Source organism: Helianthus annuus, chromosome 5 (genome assembly GCF_002127325.2).
Source record: "Helianthus annuus cultivar XRQ/B chromosome 5, HanXRQr2.0-SUNRISE, whole genome shotgun sequence".
NCBI classification, from domain to species: Eukaryota; Viridiplantae; Streptophyta; class Magnoliopsida; order Asterales; family Asteraceae; genus Helianthus; species Helianthus annuus.
Genome location: NC_035437.2, coordinates 161,683,533 through 161,703,658, shown reverse-complemented (window position 1 = coordinate 161,703,658; position 20,126 = coordinate 161,683,533). Strand labels below are relative to the sequence as shown.

At 35.2% G+C, this 20,126-nt stretch overlaps 3 protein-coding genes across 12 annotated transcripts; 1 reads left to right on the top strand and 2 right to left on the bottom strand.

Annotated features, from left to right (window-relative positions):
* Positions 1–3,655: 3,655 nt before the first annotated feature.
* Positions 3,656–7,975, top strand: LOC110941674 (kinetochore protein SPC25 homolog). Of its 2 annotated transcripts, XM_022183343.2 has the most exons (9): positions 3,656–3,902; positions 4,123–4,188; positions 4,960–5,106; positions 6,287–6,400; positions 6,476–6,565; positions 6,638–6,760; positions 7,087–7,090; positions 7,417–7,648; positions 7,713–7,975. In XM_022183343.2, exons 1-9 carry the CDS (start codon positions 3,725–3,727, stop codon positions 7,722–7,724), a joined length of 966 nt encoding a protein of 321 aa, XP_022039035.1. In that variant the 5' UTR covers positions 3,656–3,724; the 3' UTR covers positions 7,725–7,975. The 2 variants fall into 2 exon arrangements, with proteins under 2 accessions (XP_022039035.1, XP_022039036.1); XM_022183344.2 differs by lacking the exon at positions 7,087–7,090 and having other exon boundaries at positions 3,660–3,902; positions 7,425–7,648.
* Positions 7,976–8,594: 619 nt separating this feature from the next.
* Positions 8,595–13,965, bottom strand: LOC110941673 (lysM domain receptor-like kinase 3). Its single transcript, XM_022183342.2, has 10 exons — positions 12,584–13,965; positions 12,109–12,306; positions 11,895–12,037; positions 11,710–11,799; positions 10,639–10,744; positions 10,375–10,526; positions 9,759–9,856; positions 9,507–9,645; positions 9,302–9,400; positions 8,595–8,988 (listed from the first exon to the last, which is right to left on the bottom strand). The coding sequence occupies exons 1-10, from the start codon at positions 13,224–13,226 to the stop codon at positions 8,824–8,826; spliced, it is 1,833 nt and encodes a 610-aa protein (XP_022039034.1). The 5' UTR covers positions 13,227–13,965; the 3' UTR covers positions 8,595–8,823.
* Positions 13,966–15,558: 1,593 nt separating this feature from the next.
* Positions 15,559–18,840, bottom strand: LOC110941672 (probable elongation factor 1-gamma 2). Of its 9 annotated transcripts, none has more exons than XM_022183338.2 (8): positions 18,730–18,839; positions 18,407–18,580; positions 18,011–18,149; positions 17,555–17,647; positions 16,608–16,760; positions 16,450–16,495; positions 16,329–16,372; positions 15,559–16,042 (listed from the first exon to the last, which is right to left on the bottom strand). In XM_022183338.2, the coding sequence occupies exons 2-8, from the start codon at positions 18,409–18,411 to the stop codon at positions 15,782–15,784; spliced, it is 741 nt and encodes a 246-aa protein (XP_022039030.1). In that variant the 5' UTR covers positions 18,412–18,580; positions 18,730–18,839; the 3' UTR covers positions 15,559–15,781. The 9 variants fall into 9 exon arrangements, 4 of the variants coding, with proteins under 4 accessions (XP_022039030.1, XP_022039031.1, XP_022039033.1 ...); XM_022183339.2 differs by having other exon boundaries at positions 15,642–16,042; positions 18,407–18,489; positions 18,730–18,831; XR_004893485.1 differs by lacking the exon at positions 16,450–16,495 and adding an exon at positions 16,834–17,470 and having other exon boundaries at positions 18,011–18,580; positions 18,730–18,840.
* Between the last annotated feature and the right edge of the window lie 1,286 nt (positions 18,841–20,126).

Sequence of the window (20,126 nt, the reverse complement as noted above, 5' to 3'; positions counted from 1 at the left end):
TTTTAGGACATGAAATAATATAACACATCAAAATACCAAGAATTGAAATCCAAAATATTACCAAAATTCCAAGGAATAAATATACAAGTTGTACACATAATATTGGTGAAAACCGAACTATGGAATAAGACTTACAAAATATTCCGGAAAATTTATTCACAAAATATATTTTGATAAATAATATTTTGGACACCTAGAAAATGAAAATATGATTTTTACAATTACTACAAGAATATATCATATTTTCGACAAGGGGAAAATGTATTATTTTTGGCATGTATGAATATATATTTTTCTTGAAACTCTTAGAAGATATATTATTTTTGAAAGAAATATATATTTTCTCAACAAGCATGAAATACAATATTTTGGGATGAAAATATATTTTCTCAAATATGAAATATATCATTTTTTGGAGAAAAATAAGTTTATATATATTTTCTAAGTTAGACATGAAAATATATTATTTTTGGAACTTATGAGAAAATACAAATATTTTTGCCAAATGAAAAATTATAAATAATTTTTCTAAATAATATTTATTACAATATATATTTTGGAAATATATACCGGTGGACTTTTATTAAAGATAATATTCCGGAAAAATTAATACGAAATTAAGTACAAGAACACTTAATAAATACAATAAAAATACGTATTCTCATACGTATAAATACACACCGGAATACGACCCCAATACATGGCAAAAATATACAAGTATAAGAATACGAACACAAATACACCCATCCTTGGGAAGGATATACAAGTATAAATACTTGGGAAGTATTTTTAAACCTTAACTTTTGGATTTGACTAAACGTTAACAACGACTCGATACTAAAACTCTTGTATCCTTGGACGAGCTCAGTATCTTACCATCACTATATACATTAACGATCGATGCATTTTCCCAACGTGAGTTGTAGTGTGATAGTATTATATTATGTTTTTATATATAAATACTAAACTTGAACTAGTGTATAAAACGACTAAAAATAACCACCTTTTTATAAGCACACCGCACCATGTCGGCTATCTCTGAATTAGTAAGAGGTAAGGGTGTTTGGTTCACAAAATAACACCTCTTAATGGTTCAATTAATCTCTTAATGATTAAGTGAGAAGATGATGTTGAATGGTTAAGAGACATATATACCCATGCCTTAATAAACTTCCTTAACCCTAAAACTTCAACCACCACCCATCACCATCGACAATCACTACCCACTACTACCACCACCACCACTGTTAACTATAACAACCCTCCTAAAACCCCTTAACATAACCCTAGACGTCCTAAAATATACCCCGTATACGAGAAACGGACCTATAATACCTTAATATTTATAAAAAACAAATAAAACAAAATCTGGGAGTCGCTCGCGGGGCGCGACCCCCTTAGCCATGTCTGTCGCGGGGCGCGAACCCCTTTGTTTGCCGGACAAGGCATTGCGCCACGTGTCCGGTTACGTTTCAAGGCTATACATTTGACTCACCCAAGCTACGCTCTAGTCTACCTATCTTGCGGGCCGCGAAAGAGACAGGGCTGGGCTTCGCGGGCCGTGAGCCGCCCTTTGTCAGGCCTATAAATAGAGGCTGATGCCTTATTTGTCAAACGTTCAATTCTTTTCTTTTTCTCTGATCTATAGTGGGCAAGTATACTCGGGAAATAATACCCCTATAAAGCAAAGCTCTGCCTCGTTGTAAGTATTATAACCCTATTCGTTACCCTACACGATCGATCTAGGGCTCCGTAATGCATGTTAAGGCTCCGCCTGACTCAGTCATTGGAGTTCTGTCTCGTGTTACACCCGATTGATCTAGGACTCCGTAATGCATGTCAAGGCTCTGCCTGACTCAGTCATTGGAGTTCTGTCTCGAGTTGTACGGTTAATGTTATTTGGGTTATTTTACTAACACGTGTGCATTGTTTAATTTTTAATAGATAATAACCATGATATTCACCAGGAAGCTTTAGTTTTACCTAAGTAAACAATGTGAGTACATCTTGCTTTTTGTCACCTTTTTACCAAAACCTCAAATGTTTTCAATTATACTTAACAGTGATTGAGTCTATGTATTCTACAATTACTGCTGGTATGTTGGGGTTTTGTATACATTATTTGAATTCATTACTATTGGACAAAGAGTTAGCTAATGAGTAACATGACCCACAAGTCAGGTGTTGACAGTACTGAATGAGTAACTGTATAGATATAAACATTGTAATCGCTCTCAATACTGTAAAGTTATAAAAACTGTTTTGATTAAACTGGGATGCACTCGTCAGTATTTCTTGTTGATAAAACCTTTTTCAAACGCGTTTCAGGTAACTTAATGTGAAGCTAATAAAAGGCAGCTGGAGAACACTGAAGGCTTGGAAAAGTGCCTATAAAAGTTACCTAAATAACAAGGAGTTTTATTTTCAATAAACTAGGGTTTATCCCTATAAATGTATTGTAATGAAAACTTGGGTTTTATCCCATTTATTTATTATAAAAGTTTGGTGTTTTAACTCTAATAAAATATTTCCTAACTACGGTCCTGATATCTCATTTCCGCTGCCAAATTAATAAACACCGATACCACCAGCTCCGAGTCTCGCGGCACCCGCTCCCAGGGCAGGGGTCGAGGGGCTGCGATAGTTAACCCCCACCACCACCTAACATCGTCAAGCACCACCACCACCCGTCACCGCCAGGCACCACCACTACTCGTCACCGCCAAGTACCACCACCCACCAACAACACATCCAACCATCCGCGCCGCCACTACTTGCCACCGCCAACAACCACCATCACCACCAGCCAACCATCAAACACATTTCATTCAGAGCTTTAGCCGAACATAACTTTCTGATTCAGAGCCTCTTACCCAGTCATACCTTTAACTGGTTCAGATGTTGCCAAACACCCCCTTAATTATTATATATAAAAAAAGTTAACGAAGCACGGTGTACCATATTCTTCTTTCCTTGTTCTCCATCTTCTTCTCTTCTCTGCACATAATCTGCCAGCTATCGTCAAAACCACCAGAGTTTTTTTTTTTTTTCAAAATCATGTTCGCTTCACTCAAAATAGTTTTATGGGTGAGACAACGAGGGGCCAAACTAATAAAAAAAAACAACCAAATAGCCATAAAAACCTAACATAATATTTTCTCGCCGGATATACCCCTGGATAGAATGTACCCTGGCCGGTTGTCCTCCCGGCTCACCCTCAGGGCTGGCTCTGATAACTTTAAGTTTAGTTGTCTCATGTTACAAGTTTTAAGTCATAAGAATTATCCACGAAATTATTAATTGTATCATTTTCATTATTTACGCCAGAGAGATTCTCTCTTGTGGCAGCGCAAGCCTCTGCCATTGGCAGCAGGTGGTATGGTTTCCCGGGGAATGCCGTTAGCCAAACTCTGACGCCAGCATGAGCCCGGTTAAGACAACATAGTCTGGCCAGAGTAATGTTAGGTCCTTCTATTTAGGAGGGTGTAAGATCTCTCTCAACTGTTATAGATTCTCACCGTTAAAAAAAGTTTGATATTTTATTCACAAAACTAACCATTGGTTCAAGGTTAAAAGCCAAACTTCACCAAAAAGTTTGAGGGCCAGTTTTGAATACCATTTTCAAAAAAACAAATAAAGAGCCAATTTTCAGAACCCACCATTTTCATTTCAAACTTCATCTCTCTCTCTCTCTCTCTCTCTCTCTCTCTCACACATCATCATCATGCCGGTGACGATGCAAAGAGGAGATGGTGAAGTTAGGGCTAAAATGGCGGAACTCAGAATGGTTTGCGGCAAAGAAATCGAGATTCAGCAGCATAGGACGGAAAACGCCGTCGTTTCGATCCATAAATCACTTCAGTCTATCAAGTCAATCGCACAGGAAACTGTTTCAAATGAAGGTATTATTGCATGTTAGAAACCATAAGTTCGCACAAATTTTGACTTTTTTTTTTGTTCAATTGGCCTATTTTATATGTTGTGAAAACTAGGGTTTTGTATAGAGTAAATGTTTAAGTGATTTCTAGTTTCATAACGAAATTGTGTGTTTTTCTGGATTGAATTTACTCCAGTGAAGTGAAGAAGTGCACATAATGTTGGTGTTTGATTTGGTTATGTCAGGAAAGATAGGGATGCTTAAAGCTGAACTGCGGGCGGTTGAGGATGGCTTGGTGAAGGCTATTGCTGGTACATTTTTATCGTATTGTAACGGTTCTACATTGTTTAAATCCAGTTACACATGTAGGCGTGTGTGAGCTTAGTTGACAGGGGAGTTAATTTGGTTACTTAGAATTTTAAAATTTAACTGCATTTTTTATTATCTTTCTCTGCCTTGAAAGCATAGCTGTCAATAGCGAGCGTAGTGATCGCTATAGCGCGCTACGTAGCGTATAGGTCTAGGCTCGCTATTAGGGTTATACCGATGGATAGTGATAATAGCGACCGTTTATTTATTTATTTTTTTTTAATATAAATATAGCTATAAAATAGCTGGATTTTAGGTTTTTGTAAACATACATGTAAAATAGCATATATACCAGGGTATTTTGATATAATATACATACAATTTTTTTCTAGTGTATCGCTATTTATAAAATAGCAGCTCACTATTTATCATTATTTGCTATGTAGCATATAGGTACCTTATCGCTATTTGTTGCTATTCGCCATTAACAACTATGCTTGAAAGGTTTCATTTTATCTTATGATAACATATCGTTCTTGTTATGTTTTTATCTTTTTATCGATGGAGGTTTAGCTAGTGTATTAGTATGACGATTTGAACTGGGATTCTTCTACAGTTTACAAATCTTTCAAGGCATATTTTATTTTACCTTTTTAACAGCCACCTAGACGAGAACATGCTTACTTTCTATTATGTTTTTTTTTTATACCAACAAGAGAAGTAACAAATTTACATAAGTGTATATGTGTTTCTCTTTGCTAATGGATGTGTAGTAAAGACTAGACAAGAGGCAAAAAAGATGGCTATTGCAGACTCCATTTCGGCTGTAAAAGCTAGAAATGAAGAACTTCACAAAATTGTGGTTGACCAGAGGACCAGAAAGGAGGAATATGCACAAATCATATCACGCCAATCTGAAGGTATTTTCTTAATTTCTTTTCATTCTGTATTGCTGATTTTGGATATTGTTCATTTACTTCATAAGTGTCTAAGATCTATGTAGTTAATATCCCGATATATCAGTGATATATCGGTTATCGGTCCCCTACCGATATAACGGTGCAAAATATCGGTCATAATATCGGTACCGATAATATCAGTGATATTTGACCATTATATCACCGATTTTCCTGATATCAGTACCTTTCTTCTTATTTCTACTATTCATCTTTCTTCTTATTGCTGCTATTAGTGTTTTAAGTCTTAATTGTTTAGTTGTTAGTGTTTTAAGTCTTAGTCAGTTCCTACTTGCTACAATTGTTAGTGTTTTGCAAGTTGCAAAAGGTTAATTTGTTAATGGTAGGAGAGTATACTGAATTGTTAGTTTTAAATTGATACATATATAAATTTAGCATGATATTAAAATTACCGATATCCCACCGCGATAACCGATATCTCAAATATCGGTCCTTGACTGATATCCGATATTTTACCACATTAACTACTTTGTTTAAGATGATATTTAGCCTTTCATGATGCAAGAGATAGGAAAGCATGAGAGGCTTGGGACCCACATATGATATAGAACACTTGTTCCATTGTTCGTGTTCGTGTTCGTGTTTGTGTTTGTTTATGTACGTTCTTTAATAGTATAAAACTATAAACGAACGGTTCACAAACATAACAGTACATAGATGAACAAATGTTAAATAATGAGTTTAAACAAATGTAAACTAACGAACACAAACAAATTTAAATGAGTGAATGTAAACGAACATTCATGAACAAGACATGTGTTCATGATCGTTCGTTTAACTAAATGAACGGAAAGAATGTTCATGTTTGTTCATTTATTATATAAACGAATCTCTCGCTCAATGGTTCATGAAGGGTTCACTGAACATTCGGTTCGCTTACATGTCTAATCACCGCCTCTCACTATGACCCTTCTAGCTACTATTAAATCTCTATTAAATCAAGTATGCATATTACTAGTTATTTATAGTAGTTGATTTTGTTTTGGAAAGATCTAGTCGCTCTATGATAATATTTGCTTTCGTTTTATCATCAATATCTGTTTTCAGTAGTCAGTTCTATTATGTAAAGTTGAAGAATAAAATATATATTATTAACTTTTTTTTGCTCCTTTTTTGTTAAAAGCTTTGAAAGAATGTGAAGAAAAACACAATCAAGACGCAGAACGTAGAGAAGAAATAGAAGAGGCAATTTCATGGTACAATAAGGTGCTTGGCTTCAGAATTGAAAGGGGGCGCGGTACATACCTTACTTCTTTTTTAAGAAAAAAGATACTGTGAAAAATCCATCTTACTTTTGATTTTATCCTTTTAGGAATAAAATTTGTATTCACACATATAAATATGAAGAAACCGGACGAGGAGTATTTCTTCACCATTCGCCTTGAGAATGATAGCTATTGTTGTAAGTAATGCAAGCTCATTATTTTCAGCTTTGATTAACATGGCTCTAATTTATTGCTTCTGTCGTTTTCAGTGCTTGAATGCCATCCGCATGTGACTGAGGTCAACAAATTAGTCAACGATCTTAATATTACTAATGGCTTGTATAATTTTGTCAGAGTTATGAGAACGAAATTTCAAGAGGTTTCAGCGGGCGGTACGGTCTTGATTATTTGCATTTACGTTTACCATGTTGGGTGGGTCGGGTAACGGATCAAGAAATACACTTTTTGCCACGAGTCAAAACGGGCCGGGCTGGTTTGACTCTAAGGTCTAAACATCTAAAAATAATATATATTTTTAATAAAAGAGTAAAATGTCATTTTCGTCTATGAGGTTTTGGCTAGTTTTGCGACTTTCGTCCAAATGTTTGTTTTTCCGCATCTGGATCCAAAAGGTTTGAAATCTTGCCATTTTCATCCGGATCGTTAACTCCATCCATTTTCTCTGTTAGGTCAGGGGTGTTTCTGTTTATTTTGCTAGTTTAAAGGGCAATTCGGTCTTTTTTGCTTTATGTAAAAACACTGAATACCCATGTAAAAGACCAAATTGCCCTTTAAGTCAACAAAAAAAGACGGAAATACCCCTGACCTGAGAAAAATAGATGGAGTTAACGAGCCGGATGAAAATGGCAAGCTTTCAAACCTTTTGGATCCAGATGCAGAAAAACAAACCTTTGAATGAAAGTCGCAAAACCAGCCAAACCTCAGGGATGAAAATGGCATTCTACTCTTAATAAAATGATTTAGGGGGTTTTATGCATTACACTTTGGTTGAGTTTTGACTCGTTTCATTCTCTTTTAATAATATAATTTTTGCAGGAAATTTACATGAAATTGCTTCTCATCCTCAAGAAACGACTATGATATCCATGTCAGCACCAATGTCTTCGGTCTCCACTGACAGTGTAAGCGGGTCCCCAAAGAAGAATAACTTTAGGCAAGCAGATAGAGTTGGCAGGAAAGCTAAACACGTTCAAGGGGTACAATCGTCAATTCAGTCCCCTGGATCTGCGGTATCTCTTCGTCGATCCCCACGTTATAAGGTACAGCTATTAATTTCTGTAATGACATTTGAACTATTTATTTATGTGACTGCTGATGTGGCAGGTAAAAAAGTGAAGATGGTGGTTGCTGTTATGTCGTTACAATCTGACTTTTGCTCCTTGTTATGTTCGTAATGTAATCGGTGGCAAACTCTCTTGTTTGCTTGTAATTAAGAATCTCTATGAGGATATACACAATCTCAACTGATCAGGTTCATTGGATGTGTGGTAAAGATCGTGTGAGTTGATTTTTGTGATTTATTTATTTTGTTAATGGTAATGTTATAAAACTCTCAAAACAAATGTATATCTGCATGCTTGAAACTATCTAATTGTATTTGATTGTTTGTGCCCAGTGGCAGAGAAAGGGCAATTTGGTCATTTCACTTTTTCGTTCCTCATGGGCTGTCACGTGATGGATCTGAGGTGGTTAGGCGTGGGCTGGTCTAGTTCAGGATTCGATCATTTGAGAATGTGAAGAAACTTTGAAATTTTTTATTTTTTTTGAGAAATAAAAGTGAAGTTATTAGAAGTTTTGACTACAATTTTCGCAAAAAAACTAACCTTGGTAAGATTAGTACAAAAAGAAACCTAAAAGTTTATAAACTTTTATAAGACAGGACTACTATTAACTTGAAATTAACTGAATTTTGCCAATTATAGGTATAGTTAGGAAATAAGTGTAATATTACTAGCACATTTTTTTTCATGTTTACAAGCTATGGGACAAACAAGATGCTATAAATTACACCTTCGTGTTCTTTTGTATATTTTCCTTTGCTTGGTTCGTCTTCATAGCATCTAGCCGGATAGTAATCCTCACCGTATTGAAGATTGTTTTGTATCAATTTCAATTATTCGTATATTTTAATGTTATACAGATAAACAATATAGTGATAGTCTCAATTAAAAAAAAAGACAAAAAGTGTCCAAGAGGCAAACCGACTCTCCAAACGACTCTCAACTGAACATACCGAATCTGTTTGATCAAACCAAACATTATAAAACAGTTTGTTAAGGTACAAAAAGAATGTTTTTGGTATTTCTATGCTGCAATTTCAGGGTATAATAAATCAACAACAGTGTCACTTCACACTTCTTGTGTTGTCCATCTATACTGCTGAACTATAGATTCATGAGTGTTTTGGTTATAAACAATGCTTTGTGCAGCTGTTTTATCTTCCATCACACACCCCACTAAAAACTTGACTTGACCCACCAAGTGATGCTTCCCATTCTATAGAGGCCATAACAATTTGACCCAATATTGTGACCACGTTGCGCATTTCTGGCCTATTAGCTGGATCTTCGCTCAAGCATTGGAAAGCCGTTTCAGCCATCTGATGATACCCATGTAAGTTTATAGAAGAAATCCACAAGGTTAGTAAATTGTGGTTTACCAAAATTTTGGATTTGGTTCCTAGCTTTCTAAAAGTACACGGATGGTCCCTGTGGTTTGCACTTTATAACAGTTTTAGTCCTCAATCGACAAATCTAAAGGTTTTAGCATGTCCAAGTTAGGGACTAAATGCGTTACAAAGTGCAAATTACAGGGACCATCCATGTACTTTTGGAAAAAAACTGGGGATTAAATGCGTTACAAAGTGCAAACCATAGGGACCATCCGTGTACTTTATCCAACAAATTACTAACCTTATGGATTTCTTCTATAGGGTAGCTTCCTTTTAGATTGGTGTCAATTTGAGATTCCAATGCAGCTGATGAATCTTGATCTTGGAATATTACACGTATCTGTCCGATTCGAAACAGAAAATGGTAAACTATATCAGAATATTTACACGACACTAATGTGAACAATCGATATAAAAGTTGTCAAGAAAATCCTGCTTAAACTTACCACTGAAACTAGTGTCTTGAGCTTGTTTGGTTCCTGCTTATCGCGTGCAAGTGCTTTCTGACCCGTTATCAACTCTGCTAGAACCACCCCAAATGCAAAAACATCGGTTTTTGACGTGGTTTGCATTTCACTTATTGACCTTGCATAAACAAAATTGCAAAATAGTCATGATAATGACCATTAAGTCATCATACCCAAGATATAATTCTTACTAAATTACTAACAACAAACTATTAAGAAAAGATCACATACTCTGGAGCAAGATAGCCAGGAGTACCCACAACTCTCGTGGCTACTAATTCGTCTTCATTTGCGCGTTCAATGAATTTAGTAAGTCCAAAATCTGCAACCTACACAACCGCCGAAAATTCATCTTCCAAATGATGAAATTTCAATTTAAATAAAGAGTTAATTGCCCAGATAGTCCCTGTGGTTTTACGTTTTTTCACGTTTAGTCCCAAACTTTTGGAAATAGCAGCTGTGTTCCCTGTGGTTTGTTGTTTTGTTACTCGGATAGTCCCTGGGCCTAACAGTCGTTTGTTTTAAATGTTAAGTCCCCTCATGTGTCCCTCACGTGAGGGTATTTTTGTCATTTCGAGTAACAAAAACGTAATACCACGTTAGGGGACTTAACGTTTAAAACAAATGTCTGTTAGGCCCAGGGACTATCCGAGTAACAAAACAACAAACCACAGGGAGCACAGCTGCTATTTTCAAAAGTTGGGGACTAAACGTGAAAAAACGTAAAACCATAGGGACTTGTCCATCCAGGCAATTAACTCTTAAATAAATAAATAAACAAACATACATACATAAAGCAAGTATATGTTCAACTGATGCTAATATAGTAATATTCTTTTACATGTACCTTTGCTTTGAGTCCCAAGTCAAGAAGTATATTACTTGTCTTAATATCTCGATGAACATAACGGGCCTTTGTATGATCATGAATGTATTCGATTCCCCGAGCAGCATCAAGTGCAATATTTGCTCTTGCTGTCCATGTAAGCGGTTGGTGGCCTGATAACCAAAAAGTTGGGTTGAGTAACATGTCAAACTGGGTTCGGGTCAAAATGGGTGATTTTTAATAATTGTTGGCCCGTTTAGCTAGTTTTTGGGTCACAAGATTTACCTTTTAGCAAAGGGTCTTGAAGATGGTCACTAAGTGTTCCATTTGGGACATACTCATATACCAAATAAAGATGGTTGTCACCACTTGCATATCCCAAAAGTTGTACCTAGAAAGCAAAGAGAAAAATCTAATCATATATATATATTTTTTTTCTGGTTTGTTTCCAGGGTTAATGTTGGATTAAACTACTCCTGGCAAAACGGGTTGGGTTGGCTAACGGGTCAAACAGGGTTTGGGTCGAAACGGATCGTTTTGTGAAAAGTAGGGCTGCAAACAAACCAAACGTTCGGCTAACAGTTTGTGAACTGTTCGGTGGGAAGTTCGTTTGTGTTCGTTCGTTTACTAAACAAACGAACACAAACAAGAAATTTCGTTCGTTTAGTTAAATGAACAAACATGAACAGAGGTCATGTTCGTTCGTTTATGTTCGTGAACGTTTGGTAACATGTTCGTTTGTGTTCGATACTTCATTAGTCTTTTTAGTTTTTATATTTAATTAAATACTTCAAAATTCCGAAAAATTAAATATCTAATAAGTGTCGGTGTATTATATATTCTGTTCATGAACGATTGTTTGTGTTCGTTTGTTTCTATTTGTGTTCATGAACGTTAGTTTGTGCTCATTTGTGTTCATCAATGTTCGCTGCCTAAAATTAACAAACAAACACAAACGAACACGAACAAGTTCATTTCCTTAACAAACGAACACGAACATAAAATCTTGTTCGATAAGTGTTCGTGAACGGTTCGCGAACATATATATTTCTTAACAAACGAACACGAACAAGGTCTTGTTCGTGTTCGTTCGGTTCGTTTGCAGCCCTAGTGAAAAGTATCAATATTTTTTCAGGTCAAAATGGCATCTGACCATAACGGGCTCGGGTTGAACCGGGTTGTTTTAGGAAAAAATGTTTGAAAGTGGGTCATAATGGGTTCTGACGGTATTTTTTATAACGGCTAGGGGCAACGACTGTGTCGAGGATGACTTTTATTTATTTATTTTAATTTTAAATCGTTACACTCATTAACTTTTCCTAACATTAATCCTTGTTTTTAATATAAAGTTCTTACCACATTATTATGATGTATCCTACAAAGAACCTTAAGTTCTGCAAAGAACTCCTTTGACTTGTTAGATCTCATCTTCTTTATTGCAGCTTCCTGTCAAACATATAATTCAGAAATAATGTTAGATTAATCTATAAAAAAATTAAACTAATATATATTATTAGACATGCTATTATTATAACTCATACCCTTTGTCTTATTATGCCAAAGTACACACTACCATATCCACCTTCTCCTATTTTTCTGGCTTCATCAAAACTATTTGTAGCCTGCTCAATCTCCTCCAAACTGATTATAACTGGTTTTTCCGACTCGATGTTTGATGCGGCCTCTGCATGGTTCCGATATATAATTAGACCTTTTTTCTTAATATTTTTTAGAAGCTGCTAACATTAAACTAACCTTCCATGTCTACGTTAAAAAAATGATTTTCAAGTGTAGTCTTCCCACCAGTTACTTCATTTCTGATTGTTTTTGATTCGTTGGCTTTTATCTTTCGAGCCCGTCTTTTTCTATGAAGAAACAAGACCACGAAAGCCGACGTGACCAAAACCAAAGCTACGACTATAAAGATGATTAGCTTCCAAGTCTTCATCCTTGCTGGTATACAAAAGCATAAACTTATAACTGATACACAAAATAGTCGCGATAATGGGTTTGGGGGGGGGGGGGGGGTAACGGGTCAAACTACATGGGTCGGGTTGGCCAGAAAAACTATTTGTAATAATCTAGATTTTTTAGTTAAGAAAATAGTATGCATTCAATATACGCTTTGGACCCGTTTTCCTGATATGAACTGTTTCCTTATTGGATCAACTCTTTAATTCGACCTGTTAGAGATAAAACATATACGATGCTAAGTAAAATGGATACTCACATTTCTTTGATGTTCGAATCCTGTTATTCTCTTGAGGCACAAATAATACCCACCCGATATCCATATAATTAGGATCTTGAGTCAAGGCCTTGTTTAGATTCTCAACCTCATTCTCTTTTGCCGAAAGAAGTTGCGATATTCCAAGCAAAGTGTCTTGAGCTTGAATAGTATACGTGACAACTTTTCGAGATTCATCATCCAAACAACCACAAACAAGATGTAAAGTAAGTTGTTCTTCATCTTCTCCACTAACATACCACACTTGCCCACTGTAATACTCATCCGATATGTATCTAACTCCCTCTCCTGGCTTCCGTTTATAAACCGAATCATACAAATAATATCCATTACCGTTATTGTCTTTCTCACAAGCACATCGAACGGAAACTAGATAATCAAGATTAGACTGGTGATTAACTGGTGTGATTCTTGAAGTGTTAACTGAGTAGAAAGAGGCGATTTCGTCGAGTTTATGGCCTTTGGAGATGTGGTATAGATATGAATCACATGTATGTGTGTAATCAGAACAAGTTAATGGGTACATAAGAGATGATTTCATGACCTCATTGAGGGGGAAAACTTGTGTGAAAGAAGCAATGAAGAAAGTAAGATAAAGAAAGTGAGTTGATGAGGCCATGAGCATCTTTCAACAAGTAATGCAATTGTTGGATATGCAAAGTGGTATATAAGTATGCTTGGCTAGAGTTTGTACTTGCATATTTGTCATCTAGTTAAAAAGAGGTAACAAAATGGATCTTTTTAGTTAAATACACCAACCAATGAGAAATGGGTCAAGTTTTAGTATGGGTTCATACACATATATTGGTGTATGTTGCAAATTTTTTAAGAAACCATGGTATGATATGTAGTTGAAGGGTTACCATCAAGTGCAAATGGCCCTCAAAGATGAAGACAAGACGAGATTTCGCATAGAGATGGGTATTTTCTGTTATACCAAGATGCCTTTCGGCCTACGCAATGCTGGCGCAACCTACCAGCGCTTGATGGACCAAACTTTCAGCGACGATATTTGGAAGCATATCGAAGTGTACATCGATGGTTTAGTAGTCATGAGCCCAGAAGAGGATCAGATGTTGAAAGACATTGAAAAAACCTTCAACTCATTGCGCAACGTTAACATGAAGCTCAACCCGAGCAAGTGTTCGTTCGGAATGGACCTTGTTGACACTTTCTACCTGGCCATTGCCTTGAAGATGCGCAACGGAGGAGAAAGTGTGCAACTCTTGCATCCAGTTATGGAGGTCTTCCGAGGCAAAGTTTGTGCCATTGTTAGTTACAATTCGGAGTGGTAAGCCAAAACGGCAAAGTTTATTTATGTTGCCTGTACATCGGCCCGAATGTTGTGGTCTCTTAGAATAGTTTTATCGAAACCGAGTTTGCATCCTGGCTGTTATATAATCGTTTTTTCCACTAGATGCGCGGTGATAATTTTAGCAACTTGCACATAAGCCAAACTTTGAATTAAGTAAATGCATCATTGACTTTTATCTGTTGAAATATGTTCCAAGTATGATCATCAAAGCATCATGCTAACAACTTTTACTCATTGAGTAACTTATCAGAAAATGACTTTATGATGTCAAAGTCAACATCTTCATTAAAGTTTTTTATTTGAACTTCTTGGACTCTTGGCAGGATGACAAAAAGAAATTCCTAACATATACATACACACATATAATACATATAACACACACATATATGTATATATAATGAATATATATTTTGTATATTATATGCATGGCCGGCTATATGTCTCCATCATCAATAGGAATTCCTCCTACAATCATAAGAATGTTGAGATCATACATATATGGGCCCATGTTAGGGCTGAAGGTGACAACATAATTGGCCCATGAGGATTAAATAAGATGAATAATTTGAGAAATTGAATTTAAACATCTTGAGAATATTCCTTTTGAGGTAGCTATATATCCGAAACAGATATGAAATGATAATAATATTTATTTGTCTTAAAATATTACTAAGATTCGGTTCTATTGATTTTTATGCATAGATAGTACTAGGTTATCACCCGGGATTGTTTCCCGGGCTAGAGAAAGTTACTTATATTAAAAACTATATATGATTAATACATAATTAAATCATACAAACAATTGACAAATTGAACTGTGAGGCATAATATATATTATGCAGGTATATGTATTTAACTTGATCAACAATCGCTAACAATAAAAACATGTGTGAACTTTAAAAACCAGCCTCTTTATAAACTTAAAACATCAAAAATAGCAAATAAAATGAAATAACTATATCAAATTTAATTTAATTAATACATGAAGCAAAGAATCAAATAATACGTTACATTACGATACCGCCAATTGTTATAGCAACTGAAAGAGAGAAGTGTGTTGCCATAGGGACACGATAGGAATTCCATTAGTGTGTGTCTGATTCGTAATGATATCAACACATACTATAGAAAGCGGAAGGTAGAAACGAATACTATAGAAAGCAAAAGATGGAAACCAAAAATAAACGATAGAGTTTCAATACAAAAACCGAAAAAAGAGTCTATATGAAAAAGAAACCATGTAATTAAATGGATTTTTATTTGTATAACTATTATTTATTTGGGTAAATAAAACGTTACATATTTCCGATAACTTCTAATATGTTTGCCTTTTCTAATAAATAAATAAAGTAAAAGACCTCAAATAAACCTTCGAAGTATTGAAGGTTACTTCATTTGACATAGGGGTGATTTCGGTACCAACCGAAAATACCGGTATCGAAAATCTCCAAAAATAGGTACCGGTATCGGTACCGAAAAGCGTCAAAAGTCGGTATTAATTCAGTACTGAAAATATAACGGTCCCAGTTTCTCATGTAGCTTAAAACAATTATGACCCATCTAGCTTAAATACAGCATCATCAATATTGAAATAGTGACTACTTGTTTAATGGATATATAAAAAGAAGAATATCGACTTTGATAAATGGAGAACCTACAATTCGCCTTTTTTTTTATTAAAAATCGTCATCAAACAACAGCAGCAAGTCACACAAATCATAAACATTTGCTGAATAGATGTAATGCTTATAGCATGACCAATTATATATAAGTAGTGTACAATAGATGTAATGCTTAGTACCTTGTGGATGCGGCAGTATAATAAGCATCACAAATGAAGCTTCCACCCAAAAACTACATACATTTTAACACCCTTTTTTCTGTAAATATATACCTTTGTGTGCAACCTCACAGAAGTTAGACATAGTGTTAGAGTAAAGCCTCTTCCGGTCATCCAAAACCATATTACTCGGAGGTAATAAATCAAGAGAGTTTTTCGGCTTAGACTTCGGTGCCTCTTCTTCTTCAACCAAGGTGACACCATCACCGACCAAGAAAGTGTGTGATGCTAGATAGTTGTTCAAAGCATCGAAACCTCTCTTCAAGCCAGCAATAGAGCTCTCAGCCTTTAAAACATGCACTCAAATATATCATTTAAAGGACATATAAAAAATAAAAAAAGAATAAAGGATACAGAGAAAAAAAAAACAAGTAACACGTTTAATATAGGTGCCAAATCGCATTCTTGGATATAACCATCCTCTGATATGTGCATCAATCTCAAATGAAGAGAAGTCAATACATTGCTCGATTTGAGATTGTGCATTTATCTTAAATATATAAGCTTCATATATATATGTAACAGATATCTATGTATCACAAAAAATAACATAAAAAGAGAGCAAAACTAACATATTCTATTTTGGAAGACCCGAACAGAGAACTTCCATGAGCAACTGCAGCAACCAATATGAAAATATAAAAGCCACTATATGAAACCAACATTACAAGTTAAAATAAAACTATCGCTTACCATAGCGAGCAATTGCATTACTCTCAAATAGAGGACCCTCGGGAGTCTCAAGAATAGGAATCGACATCAATGCAAAATCGTAACACTCTAATAAATTTAATGAAGTTTTGTAATTTTATTGGAATTGTGAGGGTTAGATTAAAACCAAAAGGCAATACCTTTCCAATGGGGTTCATCTTAAGAAACTCAGGAGTCTTGTTTGAAACACCCATCTGACAATTTTCAGCCGCCATTTTGATTCCTACACCAACATATTCTATAGTAATTATGGCCTTGTTCACATTCATATTTTTCCCAGGAGTGTGAAAGATCTGCAACCAAATAATGCAACTCATCAACCAAGATAACTCAAATGACTTTGATCTATTTTTTAACCAAAGATACCCCGTTGCTTTGATTTCATTCACCAGACTATTTGGATTTTGTTGATTATGATTAAATATCAAAGCGTTCCATGTTTTCCGTATATTGAGAACCCGTGCTCCTCTGTAAAAAAGAACTTCTTGATTGGAGAAGGGCTTTCCCAACTATTGATGCATTAATTCGCCGATCGATATTGGGTTGCATAAAGGAGACTTTAGTTGATTGAGGTGCAATGATAATCTTATCAAACAGTCAATCGTGGAGTTCTACATGTATTTCTATAAGTAAAATCATTGCTTTCTATTAAATTGAAGAATGTCATCAAAAGTTAACGTACAACACTCCATCTTTTGTCAAGAAATTCATTTAGAACTAAAGCATTATGTGCATACGTCATATAGGAGAGGAATAAAATCCCGGCAGCACCCATGGCTCAATATCATCAGAAGTTACATCATTAGATATTTCAGTTTGTTTTTATATGGTATCTGATGATAATATTATGGGTCCAAAACCATGTTAAATATATAAGTCGAGAACTTTTGAGCAAATCTCATCTGAGAGTACATAAGTGGGTGCATTCTTTATCCATCTATCTTTTTCCATCTGAGAAATTTTTTTTACGAATTTTGTGTCAACTCGCAAACGTCTCAATTACCTATTAGCAATGATATAAAAGAAGAATATTACATGAGCAAATAAGTAATCTTATCATTATTCAAAAGGGCATGTGAAAACCAACTTGTGAACTCCAGATCATTTGCCATTCACCTTCGATGAGATGTTGTACCCTCTTGGTAATATTTTCATTCGCTGAAATAAACTCGTTGATTGCCTACAAGACGAAAAATATTTGAAGAGTTTTTGAATACTAACATTCCATGGCTCGTAATTTTACATCTCAAATTGCACTTGCATTACAGAACTACCAAAAGAAATTACAGACATCAATCCTTGTCAAATGGGTCGAGTAATAACAGTCCGTGATTTTAACTGGGCAACACCAACTATAACAATTCAAGATTGAATCAAATACTAAAAAAATGATAATAACTTTGCAAATTACAAATACTAAATCAATGGAAATGAGTACAAATTTATAACATATAGGTTGAAAACAAAAGATTTGGTTCTAAATTTTAGACAATAAACACAAAAGTAATAGCTGAAGAAGTTGGAGAGCTAAGAATAGGTTTACCTTTGATTTTGAGATAAAGAAAGAGAAAGATTGAAGGAAAGTGGGAACAATGGAGTATTGTGTGGAAATAAAGCCAAGTATCGCCATCCCTATCCTCTTTATCATCTTGAACCAATTTTCTTGCAAAAGTTTCCTTACACTTTTCACCAAATATGATTATTTTAACTATAGATAATCAGAAAATCATAATTACTTTATGCTGACACAAAACTGATTATTCGATTTCAAATTAATCGCACATCTAAACACCCCTCGAGTGACATGGTAGATGATTCAATCAGAGAAGAAAGATTTCATCACAACACTCCGAAATCGTAAATTATCGAAGCAAAGAAGTATGATTTGTTGATCAATTTTGAGACTTAGGGTTTATACAAACAGGGGTTAATCATATACCCCATGGATTCAAGCCCACATCTAATCTTCTTGAATCGGCAAGGAAAGAGAGAGAAACAAAATTTGGAGATCTTACATCAATCCTAAAAAAAAAAAAAAAAAACAATCAGTTTTAGGATTCAAATGGAACCGGCGATTAATGGAAAAACAAAGCCGGATCTTCACTCTTCGATCCTATAACAAATTCAAACAATTTAATCAAACAATAAAATCAAAACTGAAATCTTGTGACATTTATCTAACACACAAATCTAAACGATAAATCCAAAAACATGGAGAAAATAGCAAGATACATGAAGAAATGGATGAATTAAGAGATAAACCTAGGGTAACTGATTCAAGTTTCAACAAAATAAAGGAAGGTTTCAGGGCACGAAGACGAAGAGAAGCGACGGTGGCAGATTTAGGGTTTTAGAACTATTAAATACACGGGTCATAATATGGATCCCGTGTCTGCCCGTTTAAAGGAAAAAAAAAAGACCCGAATTTTTGGAGCCAAAACCAATTTCAAGAATGCATGAGGTGATGCCACCTCATTTTCCAAGCCCTCATAACATGACACATAAGCCCTTATTTATCATGTTTATATATATATATATATAGATTGGTAGAATTGATCAAACCTACATCTCAGATCGGCTCGAGCTTGGGCCTGATCAATACAGGTAATATTAGCACCACAAACGAGCTTAAATGAGCCCGAACTAGAGTTTGGTTAAGGGTCCTAGAATGAACTCAAACTTTGATGAGTCTTCATGATGTAGGTTTGTTTGTACAAGAGTAAATTACGTTTTTGGCCCCTGTGGTTATGTCAGTTTTACTATATTAGCCCAAAATAAGAATTTTTAACGTATCTGCCCCCATGGTCCCTATATCTAACCATTTTGGCCCCTAATTCTAACCAAACCCCAACTCTGGTTAACTTCTTGATCACATGGGTTGCACATGATGGGTAATATGGTAATTTCACCTCCCCCTTTTAATAACTTTGTAAAAAAATCCCAGATCTTCAATCAAAAAAATCCCAGATCTTGAACCAAACATCATCATCTTCAACCAAACATCATCATCTTCATCTCTATGGCAGCCGCAGGTGGCGGCGCACGGTGGTGCACAGCGGTGGCCCCACGTAAACTCAGCGAATGATGATGATGGTTATGTATTTGAAGATCTCCGTTTGATGATGATATGTTCTTGAAGATCTGGGTAAGAAGACGAAGTTGTTCTTGAAGATCTGGGTTTGAAAGTGGTTTGAAGATGTTCTTGAAGATCTGGGTAACAAGATCATCATTTTCAACCATCATCATCATCCCCACATAAACAACATCCAAACACCCCCTAAATTCCTAACACAAAATTGTCAAAAAAAAAAAAAAAAAAAAAAAAAAAAAAAAAAAACATAACAAAATACAAACCTGAAGATGAAAATCCACATAACAAAATACAAATCTTACAAAATAAAGTCTAATATCCCAAGGTGCATAACCCAGAACAAGAATATCATTATAACAAGTATCACTATCTACAAGAAATCAAAAACATACTTAATCAAACCCTAACAAAACACAAGCACCTGACCACCTTCAACCATCATCATCATCCCCTAATCATCTTTAACCATAATCATCATCCCCTAACCAAAACCCACATTTCAGTTTCCAGATCTTCATGAACAAGAACAAATAAAAAACAACCAAAACCCAAATTCAATAACATCTTT